At 37.7% G+C, this 12,799-nt stretch overlaps 1 protein-coding gene across 8 annotated transcripts in view; it reads right to left on the bottom strand.

The window, feature by feature from the left end:
* Window positions 1–12,799, bottom strand: part of TBC1D5 (TBC1 domain family member 5) — a 587,710-nt gene that overhangs the window by 241,047 nt on the left and 333,864 nt on the right. For 5 of the 8 annotated variants that reach the window (XM_034994045.1, XM_034994022.1, XM_034994030.1 and 2 more), the window contains one exon: window positions 3,056–3,091. The exons of the other annotated variants lie outside the window; for them this stretch is intronic. In XM_034994045.1, coding sequence (XP_034849936.1) covers window positions 3,056–3,091 — 36 coding nt within the window. The remainder of the gene's footprint in view (window positions 1–3,055; window positions 3,092–12,799) is intronic. 8 annotated transcript variants of the gene reach the window in all.

Genomic DNA, 12,799 nt, shown 5'->3' with positions numbered 1-12,799 from the left:
GTGGTATGATGGTTTTAGCACACATTTACAAATTCTTTGACCACTTCTCCTGTGAAAAGGTGGAGAAGCCTAACTCCTCTCCATCTGAATGCGTGCTGGCCTTAGTGACTAGTTTCCCACAAAGTGAGGTTGTGACACAACTTCTGTCTGGCTCTCTGTCTGGACACATCCTTAGAACTCAGATACCATGCTGCTAAGAAGTCAAGTAGCTACACCGGGGGGCCATATGGAGGTGTTCTAGTCACAGCTGCAGAGAAGGTCTTTACCGAGAGCCAAGTTCCACAGCCAGACATGGGAGTGAACAAGCCCTTCACATGATTCCAGCCCTTACCCTTCAAGCAGGCTTGGCCAACACCATGTGGAACAGAAAGAAACTGTCCAGCTCAGTCCTGCCCAGGTTGTACATTCATTAAGAAAATAAATGCTGTTGTTTTATGCTTTGGGGTAGTTTACAATGCAGCAATAGATAACTGTTACACAGCTGGTATTGTGTACTTCCATCAGGATGCATATATTAGCTTATTTATTTTTATGATGCTAGCAACCATTGATGATCATTGCCTAGATCTATTAATTCATTAGAGGCTGTAAATAGTAAAACTCCAATTCTATCATTTTATCTTCCTTCATTGTCTAAAACACATCTATAATAAAAAAATTTCCCTTCATCAATTTTTACTTATCCTGAAGTAAGGTCAGCATAATTCTGAGAAATCTTGTTGACTTCCATTACATTTGTTCATGGATACTTGTTGTGGACATCTAAATGAATGACAGAATGGCCACTAATTCCGTCACAAAAATAGTTTACAACAACCAGACTATCCTATGTGCCTTTTGGGTATCTTCCCACATGACTGCAGTATATGGGAATGAATCAGGAAGAGGGATGGAGAACAACCACACAACAACTTTAGAGCCCCAACAGCCCGGAACCAGGTGCCTGATGTAAGTTAAATGGAAAGATATTCAACAGGGCAATGGTCTGTCATAATACAGACAGACAATAAAGAGAAGCCAGGCAAATTTCTGGGCCATCTATAAGGAAGAGTTCCTCAGACAACAAAGAGACCAAAAAGAAAAAAAAAAAAAAAAAAAAATTCCTAAGCAAAAAAAGGGTTAAGAAAAGAGTGAAATGATAAAGGGCTTTGTCACTGCATTATAGTACATAATTAGGTAATTAGAAGTATTAAAACAGACAAAGCATTGGGCCCAGATGAATAACTGGAGATGCAAGTATTCAATAAGATGCCCCAGGGGGAAAAATAAAGCCCTTGGTGAAGGTTTATAATCATGCAGTAGGACAGAGAAGCACACAAGGACTTGAAGGAACAATAACTGATGTTATGCCCGTACTTCAAAAACAGAATTTCAAAACAAGTATTCATCCAAAATATAAAATGAGCTGATGGAAACTCCCTAGAATACTATTAAACACCAAAATAATGATAATACCTTCTTCTGGTTTATTGTTTTATCAAAGAAAAAGTGGAAAATCAAGCAAAAACCGTCAAGAGAAGCAATTTCATACAGAATGAAAGCAGGCATACTTTTTCTTCTTGTGCTCCCTGTTTTGGTTGATGATTTCACCACTCTCCCTATTCAACCAAATCTGCTTTCTCGTCCCTGCAGGCACACAGCTGGATTTAATTTCTCAGCTTCTTTCTCAGTGAGCTGTGACATGTGACCGAGTGTTAGCCAATGAAATGAGAGTGGAAGTGATGTATGACCACAAAATGCAACCCCCACCTCCACTTCAGTTGGGCCCCATACACATTTTTCCATCCAGCTAGATAGAAGAAAAAGGTCATCCGGGAGGCTTGGGAAGCTACCTGTGGACTATGGTGGTTTTAAAAATACATGTGCAAATTTTTTAGAATATTCTCCTCTCTTGGATTGCTTGCTCTGGAAGTAGTCTTCTCTGGAAAAGGAACTTAAGCAGTCCCATAGAGAGACCCACATGGAGAGGAACCAATATGGATCCTCCAGCCCTAGTCAAGCCTCCAGATGCCTGCACCTCCAGTTCATATCCGACTGCAATCTCAGGAGACTCCTACGCCAGAACCTTTTCGCTAAGCTGCTCTCCAACCGCTGATATGCAGCAACTCTGAAATAAAGGATTATTGTTCCAATTCACTAGGTTTTGGTCAACTTATTATGCAGCTACAGATAACTAATACAGGTTTAGATACCTGAATCGGGGGTGTTTTTAAAAAACCACAGAATACATGGTAGGAGTGCCTATGCGACTGGGCAGAAGCTGGAAGGACCTTGCATACAGCACCAGTGAAGTATTAAAGGATATGAAAAAGGCTGCTAGCAAAAGACAGACCGTGAGGAGGCAGCCAGTGAGGGCTTAAATGAAAATAAGGAAAATATTATAGGAAAAATGGAGGCAGAAGCTTCCTTATTACAGAGCAGCAACATGGCAGCCTCTAGTTATACAGAAAATAGAAAATGTACCACATAAGCTCAGTGACCTAGCGAGGGAGCTATCCAGGCAGAGTGCTGAAGGTGCTGCCTGAGTTACACTTGACTTACAGTAGAATGAAAGAGGAGAAAAGCAAAAGGAAGAACTAGTAAATGTAAAGGTTCTAGGACTCTGAGAATAAAACTTCTTCTCATTCTCAGCCTCTCTATTCAGCAAATGATGCCAACGTTACAACGCTGCTTCTGGGCAAACATCAAATCTAAAACACATTAAAAAAAAAAAAAAAAAAAAAGGTCTAAAGATGAAACCAAGGGACCGAGTGTAAAATCTTTCATTAAGATCCCAGAAAGCTCTAAAGTGGTGCCTCACAGAACCCTCTGTCAGACAAGATGCCCTGATGCCCTGTAAAGATTTAAAAGCATGCCTCACAGAGCCTTTAGCAGTTGGAGGTCAGGGATGGTGCTGCACATCCTATATTGCACACGACAGCCCCTCACAACAAAGAATTGGTCCAAAATGTCAATGCTCCCGAGGTTGAGAAACTCAGCATTAGAGTATATCAGCCTAGAGGGCACACACCATATTTACTTAATCTCTTTCTGAGTAAGATTTACAATAACTCACCGATGTTTCCATCTCCTGTTCGCTCCACAGAGTGCTCTGCATACAAAAGGTATTCACTTAATATTTCTTGAACTGAGAAAGTGTTAAATCTAGGCAAACAACGTTAACATAAAATATTACAGAGTTGTGGAAAGACTAGGAGTCCCAGGCATTATTTCCATTCTGGCCATTAACAAATTATATTTTCTTAAGTCATATTCTTTTTTAGTTTCAACTTTCCAGGTTTGCAAACTAAAGAGATTTAATTAGATGACTACCAATAACACAAATGCCTATTATGGGTGCCAGATACAAAGCAGGAGAACTAAGCACTCAAGAAAATCTAGGAGAGAAAACAGACAATTTTGCAGATTGATTAAAGGAAGATAATTACAATAAAATGTACATGATGTATAAAAGAGTAAAACAGGCACCATTTTCTTTATCAGGACCTTCAACTTCCATGAGAGTAGCTAGTACATAGTCATTTCTCAAGTAGTATTTGTTGAATGAGTGAATAAAATCCACAAACCTACAAACAAACCAATGAAAAATAAAAATGAAATCTACAGACTCAAGGACTGGAGGTGGGAAGGTGAAGCAGAAGAAAGGCTGGGGCAGAGTTCTGCAGTCATTGTTTCTCCAGTTAATAAAGACAAGAGCAATACAGCTTTCACAGGCCACAAATTGAAGGTGAATACTGATTTTAAAATGTTAAAAAAAATGTAGAAATCTGTTGTGATGACAACAGGTAGAATCCAGCCTAAGAGGATAGCAGAAAATCTCCAAGAGGCTAACATGGAAGGTGGGAATTTGAAATCACCTTACAAGTGAGATAATGAAGCAGAAGGGTTATCATGACAGGAAACAGCAAAGAATGCACAGTGGGGAAAGGGCAGGTGGGGCTGGAGTCTCAGGAGATGGGATGTGTCACCATCTAATAGACATTTCATCAAAGCTTCTGTCTAGTTCTCCAATGTCCTGAGTTACACAGCAAGCCCTCGACCCTACTGCCTCCCTGCCCCCAAAACACAAAACCAAAAAACTTCCTACTCATACCATAAAGGTATAAGATTAGGAAAAAAATATATAAGTAGATAGATGCGTGCACTTTAAGTGCAAGACTCTCACAACTGAAAATACAGACTCTATTTTGCAGTTTTTCAACAATTAAAACATTTTAAAGTAACTCAAAGCATTTACCCTTGAAGTACTAAGGTAGCTTCAATTCTGAATCTGCACTTAAGTTCTGAAAAGATTATGTTCTACTACTATACTGGTTATACCTGGTAGGAACACTTTAGGATGAACTATTACTTGACCACCCACCAGACTTGACTTCTGAACCTTCTTTAATATGTGATCCCACAACTATACACAGTGCTGAAAAACCTGGCTTAACAGAGAGCAAGGAGGGTCTCAAAAGCAAAACCTCCTCCGGTCGGCAGCTCAGTGCTCTCTCCGCGCTGCCACTACATGCAGCGCTGCTTCCAAGTCCCGAACGTGAGGAGCATCAGGACGCTAACTGAAGCACTATGACTGTCCGTCCCGCGGCAAACACACCTACATTTTCACTCGAGTCCTAAAGAACTTTTTTCAAATTTAAAAAAATCCCGTAAATTGGCGTAAATGTGTGGTAAGAACCTGCGTGCCTAAATGGAACAGAAAGGGGAAAAATACATGTCAAAAACAGGAGCAGTACAGGAAAACACATATTGCTAAATATATATATATATGCAACTATAATAATAAAATATTTTGTTTTTCCCTTAAATGTTGTCAAATGAGGCAGGACTATAGGCCATTTGACAAGAAGAATTGTTTCTTGATTTCCTGAAAATCTGTTTTTCCCCTCTTTAATATTTAAGAAACACACACACAGGTTGCCGACAACTCTTAGAGAGCGGCTTGTGTTGTCGTTTTCGCTTTCCCGGCTGTGAACAAGTGCATATGCGAGGGCTGGTCGTGCATGCACAAGCATGTACTCTGCCTGCATTAAATAAAATCACAACACACCACCAACTACATCCCCTCATTCATGTGTGCCTGCAGTCCACCTCGAGGAGACTGAAAATATAAATACAAGCTGCTATTTTGGTGTGATCACACGAATATGGCAGCTTGTGTGTTTTTCTTTTTTTCTCTTTAACATTTTAACACGGGGCAGATTGTCTGCATTAACACAAACCAAAATCAATTCTGCTCTGAAACTGCTTGTAAAATCTTCCTTCCCTAAGGAATTTGTTTTTTATTTAAGTAAAAAAATGGGCTTGGAGGAAACTATATAAAAGAGACCAACATTTAGGACATCTTAACTTTGTACAGTGTGGCAAACAGTGTTGGACCAGAGGACTGGCAGTTATTTCTCTCCAAATGGGAACTTTGGAGAAGATGACTTTAAGAAAAATTTTAAAAATCAGTTAAGTTCACCTTGTAAAATTACTTTTGTGTATCATTAATATAGGAAAAATTTGCGAAGTAGTCTAATTTCAAGTTGTCTACTACCATGTAAGTTAATAACTAAATTCGACTAGAAACTCAGATGAGACTTGTATATCGTAAAAATTCATGGAGGTACTCTTAAGGGCAGAGGAAGGAAATAAAAGTTAAGTATTGAGCACAGACCATATCTAAAAATTCACTATGAATAAAAAGTAAAATGCATTCATATCATATACAAATACATAACAACAAATTATCTACACAACACTGCCCAGTAAAACTTTTTATGATAGAAATGTTCTATATCTGTGTTGTCCCATCCAATAGCCATTAGCACTTGAAATAGGACTACTGTAAATTAAGATTTAATTTTTAATTTTACTTAATTTAAATTTATACAGCAACATGTGCCTGGACAGCACACATCTATAATTTTAAAGCGGAATTTTAGCGATTATTAATGAATCCAAAAAATATTAAATTATAAGAAAAAACTGAGAAGACAAAGTTTGCTTATATCAATCCTATCTAAAGCTTGATCCATATATAAACTATAACCAAAAGGAAGCACTAACATGAGAAAGTTGAATTCTTAGAGATCCAACCATATCATGGAGAGTGAAGTAGGAAAGAAGGTAACTAACTGATGAACAGAGCGGCCTGAAGTGCTACTGTAACAACATTACAATAACCAGAAACATAAAAGACCAAGAACTGAAGAGGTTGACTACCATATCCAACAGGCAATCAGATAAACTTTAAATACAGTCAAAGTTACAATGATAATAGTTAAAGAATTTTAATCATTTAATTCAAGAGAGAGGAAAATGCATCTGAAGAAAGAGTGATACTGTTCATAAACAGCTTATAAATGTTAGGTTGCAAATGACATTATATACACTACAAATATCTTTTAGAATAGACCCTGATAGACCAAATAACAGACTTCTCTGGCGTTTAGTATGGAAATGATATTTTATTCTGAACTCAGTATTTCCCATCATTTTAAGTAATACTTTATTTCATTTAATGTTCCAGCCTTTGAAGCGTGGCAAAATTGGTTCAGAATGGACAATTCAAGCTCTAAATTAGAAATGCTGTAAATTAGAAGTTCCTTGATTTACCTTTTGATTATCAGTTTTTTTCAGTAATAAAAATGAGAACAGTAACAACCTCATTAGGTTGACATAAGCAACAATTAATTGAAATGAATACAAAACCCTCTGAGGCAAAAAAGGGCTAGCAGAATAAAGGAATATTAAAATTAGTTGAGGAGAAGATAATATTTAATACATATTCAGATCAAATAAATTCAATAATGATGGCAACAACACGGCTTATGAGATGAAATTATCTTGTTTAAACTTGGACTAGAAGGCTAATAACAGTATTTTTTTTCAAAGCGTGCTATGTCTCTAAAGACTAAAAATGTTAAAGATTGTTACTACTAAAATTGAACAATACAGATCATCAGTGATAAGAATCACAATCCATGAGCCTTTATTAAGCATCAACTTGACTCTGCAGTGGCACAAAAACAAGATCAGGTCCATGCCCTTTAAGGGCTTACCAGTAGATCTGAAAGACGAGACCTGGGCTAACATCAAAGTGCTCATACATACTCTTTCCATAATAGCACCAGTTATCTTGTACCGTAACTTTTTTTGGCTGCTTTCTCTATTAGACTTTGAGATTCTTAAGGGTCCATGACATATTTATCTTGGCATCTCCAGTGCCTGGCACTCTGAGGAGATTAATATAAATGTACTAAATACATTGGCAGATTGAATACACTGGCGGGTCTAAGTAAATATAGGACCCAACGAAATTAAGTAATATCATCAAAAAGTTATTAAGAAATTCTACTAGAATACAGAATAGGCACATATCATTTCCAATTGTAAAGACTGGAAAATGCGTCATGAACAGTGTGGTGATGAACTCAAGCCTTTAAAAATGAGTTTTCAGTAATCCAAAAGGGAGCAATGGGGAGAAACAGCATTCCAAGAGAGGACAAGCAAGTAATGCAAAGCATGGAAAATGGAAAACACAAAATCCATTCAGGAAATAATGACACAGCACTGATCTAACACAGAACTGTGGAGGGACTTCAGATTTCTGGTTCTGCATATAAGGAACTTGGACATCACTACTCCTTCCCAACAAGTAAAAAGCTGAGCAGACTGAAAAATCAACAACTCTTCTTGGATCTATAAGAGAGTGGAGGACACAGGGCAAACAGGCAAATATAGGGAGTCACAACTTACCAGAGCAGAACTCATAAGCAAAATCCCTGAAAGGAACCAATGCAGGATAGGAAAACCTGAACAATACTTAACAAATTGCTAGAAGCTCAGTATGGACAACTCTGAGAGTTAAATACTCCGAGGGACCCAATAATAGGGAGGACCCCCTGAACACCTCCAAGAGCTTGACCAGGCTTCCAGAGTAAATATCAGGAAAAAAAATCCCCTCAGCTTCCAGTACGGGGGTGGGGGGGGTGGAGTCATTCTGAACACAGCACTCTGTTCTTAACAAAACCTACCCTCAAAAAACAAAAAATAAAAACAAACACAAACAACAACAACAACAACAAAAACCTGCCCTCAGGGAAAACTAGTTAACCAGAGCCTAATCTGCTGGGGTATTCTTAGACCCTAAATGACCTGGTGGAAGGGAAATACCCAACTCCAGTCCACTTCAACCATTCTGTCCCATCTAAGAGGGTGCGGAGAATTAGAAACACTTGTGAAGGTCATGGTCCAGAGGCATGGGTTCACTGTAAGACTGAGACCTAATCATAGGACTAAAGAACACCTCCCCTCCCCACTCACCATATCACCACATTATTAAAGGCCTATTTACAGCAGTTCCTTTTACCTACCACAACATGTTCTGGCTACCAGGAAAAAAATTATAAGACATAACAAAAGGCAAGAGGCACAATTTGAAGAGACAGAGCAAGCATCAGAACCAGACAAGGCAGAGATGTTAGAATTATGAGATCAGAAATTGAAAACACCTATGATTAATATGCTAAGGGCTCTAATGGATAGAGTAGACAGCATGCAACAACAAACAGGCAATAAAAGCAGAGATGGAAATCCTAAGAAAGAATCAAAAAGAAGTGCTAGAGATAACAAAACACTGTAATAGAAGTGAAGGAGGCCTTTGATGGGCTTATTAGTAGATGAGATATAACTGAGGAAAGAATCTCTGAGCTAAAGGGTAGATGGGGACAAAATTCTTGAAAACTGAAAAGCAAAGAGAATGAAGACTGAAAACAAAACAAAACAAAAAAGCAGAACAGAAAATCCAAGGACCATGGGACAACTACCTAAGATGTAACATACACACAATGGAAATATCAGAAGGAGAAGACACAGAGCAAGAAACAGAAGAAATATTTGAAACAATAATGACAGAAAAATTCCCCAGATTAATGTCAGACACCAAACCACAGATCCAGGAAGCTCAGAGAAGACTAGGCCAGGTAAATGCAAAAGAACTACACCTAGGCATATCATCTTCAAACTACAGAAAGTCAAAGATAAAATCCTTAAAGAGGGGGAGGAAAAACAAAAATAAAAACACCTTATCTGTACAGGAACAAAGGGAAGAATAACATCCAACTTCTACTTAGAAACCACACAAGCAAAAAGAGAGTAAAGTGAAATATTCAAGGTGTTGACAGAAGAAAAACACCAACCTAGAATTCTATATCCTGTGAAATTATCCTTTAAAAGTAAAGGACAAATAGACTTTCTCAGACAAACAAAAATTGAGGGAATTTGTTGTCAGTAGACCTGCTTCACAAGAAGTGATTTACAGGAAAATAATATAGGTTAGAAACTGTGATCTACATAAAGGAAAAACATAAGAAGGAATAAGTGCAACAAAATAAAAACTTATTTTTCTTACTGTCAATTGATATAACAGATACCAGTTGTTTAAAATAATACCAACAATGTACTCAACTATGTGTGCTTATATGTATGTATACGTGCAAACATACATAGATATATATATGCTCATATATAAGTGAAATGAATAACAGCAATGACATAGGATGGGAGGAAGGAGTTTGGATGACTTTGTTATTATAAAGTACTCACACTATCAATGAAGTGGTATAGTGTTATTTGAAAGTGGATATGGATTACCTAAAATGTCTATTGTAAAATTTAAGGCAATCACTAAAAAAAAGTAAACATAGTATAACTGGTATGCTGAGAAAGGAAAGAAAATGAAATAATATAAAATGCTTAATTAAAACTACAAAAGGCTGAAAAAGGGTGGAAGACAATAATAGAAACGAAGAACAAGGTAACAAACAGAAAAGAGTAACAAATATGATAGACAATAATCCAACTATATCAATAATCATTTTAAATGTCAATGGTCTAAATGCACCAACTAAAAGACAGAGATTGTCAGAGTGGATCAAAAACACAACCCAACTATATATTACTTACAAGGAACCTACTCTAAATACAAAGACATATTTAGATTAGAAGTAAATGAATGGAGAAAAATACACCAGGCTGACCCTAATTAAAAGGGCATTACATAATGATAAAGGGGTCAATTCTCCAAGAAGACGTATCAATCCTTAACATATATACACCTAACAACAGAGCATCAAACCGTGTGAAGCAAAAACTAATAAAATGGCAATGAGAACTTTTAAAATCCACTATCATGGTTGGCAAGTTCAATAACTGTCTATCAGAAATGGACAGATCTGACAGGCAGAAAATTAGAAGGATACAGGTGAACTCAACATCATCAATCTACTGAATATACTGAGACCTATGTACTTCTTCAACCAACAACAGCAAAGTACACATTCTTCTCAAGCTCACATGGAACCTTCACCAAGATATACCATGTTCTGGACCGCAAAACACACCCAAACCAATTTGGCAGATGAGAAATCATGCTCTCAGACTGCAGTGGAGTTAAACTAGATGTCAGTAACCGAAAGAGAGCTGGAAAACTCTAAAAGGGAACCATGTGTGTGTTAGGGGTCTGGGTAAATCCATTCTTCGGCAGACCAGAGAGTCAGAGAAGGCTTTAGACTAGGCAAGTAGCATGACTAGATGTGCTTTCTGAAAATAAGGCTGTAACAACACATGGATTCGACTAGAGGAGAAAGAGAACAGATCTGAAGAAAACAATTAAACAAGTGAGAGACTCTAGACAGGAGGCAAAAAAAAAAAAAAAAAGACCTACAAACAGGGCAGCAAAAGTGGAAGAGAACTAACGAATGTGAGAAAACTACATATAATGACCTCTTATACTTAATATTTAAAAATAGAAAATGCACATCCTCAACCTATCTACTCCTAACCATCTTCATTACTACATCTTTCATCTAAGTCACTAACATTACTTAATGTGGAATCATACCACAAGACTCCTACTTTCCCAGATTCCATCTTCACCTCTACCCACCCCACTGCACAGCAGCCAGAATGATCTTTTTAGATATCACAGCCCTACTCAATATCCCCCAATGGCTTCCCATTGCAACTGGAATAAAACCTCAACTCCCTACTTTGGCCTACAGGACTGCTTGTCTGGCACCTGCTCTCTCCCAAATTTCCCTACTTAAATCACTTACTTCCCGCCACACCTGCCCCCCTTCGGTTTCTCAAAACACCCAGCTTATTTTCACTGAGGGACTTTGCACTAGCTGTTCCCTCTGCCTGGAATGCTCTTTCCCTAGATCTTCACATGGCTGGCTTTTTAAAATTTTTCACATCTCAGCTTAAATGTCATCTTCTCAGAGATGCCTTTTCTAATCACTGTTCCTAAAACTGCCATCCCTCTAACTATCCTATCACCCTGCTTTATTTCTTCACAGCAATTACCATCCTTTATAATTATCTTCTTTATCTATACGTGCTGACTATCTCACTCCCCTCACCACCCCCGACACTAAAATGTGTATCCCATGAAAGCAGGCCCTTGTCTGTCTTATTCACCACTCTGTTCCCACAATGCAAAGGATAAGGCTGGGACACAGTAGACATTCAATAAACGTACAGTAAAAAACAAAATTCTTATCACAGATGCTAGTAAATGAGTAACACTGTGTAACATTCGTTGAGCTGTATTTCTTCTTTTCTCCTACTGCATCACGAGATGCCTTACAGACTGGATTGAAAACCATGGATTTTAGATCATGTAGTACCTTATAAAGAGAATGTATTACCTAAAGTAGTAAAATTAGTCAAGCTATTCAGCTTTTATCATTAGGCGATTTCGTGGCTTAAAAGATTGATAGTCTTACCTTACAAGCTAAGCTACCTGCCACAAAATTTATATAGAGATGGCAAGGAGACTTTCTCTAAATGTGGAGGAGAGCCATGGAAGAGCTTTCTGGGGAAGAAGATGCAACCTCCTCCATCTATGCTATGAACTATAGGGTCTCCTAACTGCCATCCCTGAATCTCAGGTTTGCCAACTGAATTAAAATGTACCAGTGGAGACAACTGTAAGAGAATAAGTTAGCCATCTATGTGTTGTACACACCACATGCACACACACATTTTAAATATATGAAAAATGCATAGAAAATATAAAACCAAATACGCTTTTCACGAAATAACACTTTCTCACCCAGTAAAGCATAAATGTTTGTGTTAAGTAACCAAAATAATCAATGGGCTCTCAATGCCACTTCCTATGAGGTTTGGCTGTCTGAGTTTTATTTTCCCCTTCTCTTGTTTGCTTTTGTCTTTCAACCAGTCTGGTCCACAGGGCCTCTGAGTATGTGACTCCACTCCAGTGCCAGGGTGTCTCTATTTTCATTTGATAACAGTAGAGAGATTAATCATAATCCTTCTTATTAGCCAAATTTTCTAAGATAACTGCCTACCAATTTTTTTTTTTTTAAAGGATACCTTTACCGTTTGGTTAGCAATATATACCATGCATTTTGTTTTTAAGAGGCCTGTTTTACTGCCACTGATTATGCAGTTACTTAAGTGATTGGTGAGGAAATTGTTTTTTGTTTTTTCCAACAAATATTTGAGTGCCTCCTGGGCACCAATACAATGGCATTCTACTTTCTGCAACTATATACTAGAAGTCAAGCACTGACGCCTCTGAGAGTAGTTTTCCTATAATTGGTTACTCTTGGGTTACCTAGATAACTCAGCTCATCAAAATGATCCCATACCTCCCTCCCCCCAACCTGCCGCCATTGCCAGTTACATACAATTCTGTTGTACTCTGAACCCATGATTCCACTTTCTTTCTTTTCTTTTCTTTCTTTCTTTCTTTCTTTCTTTCTTTCTTTCTTTCTTTCTTTCT

The sequence above is a fragment of the Mirounga leonina genome, unplaced genomic scaffold, assembly GCF_011800145.1.
Source record: "Mirounga leonina isolate KUSES-001 unplaced genomic scaffold, KU_Mleo_1.0 Mir_115, whole genome shotgun sequence".
Classification (NCBI taxonomy): domain Eukaryota; kingdom Metazoa; phylum Chordata; class Mammalia; order Carnivora; family Phocidae; genus Mirounga; species Mirounga leonina.
Note: the sequence above shows the minus strand (reverse complement) of the source record. Positions and strands in the feature narration are given on the sequence as shown.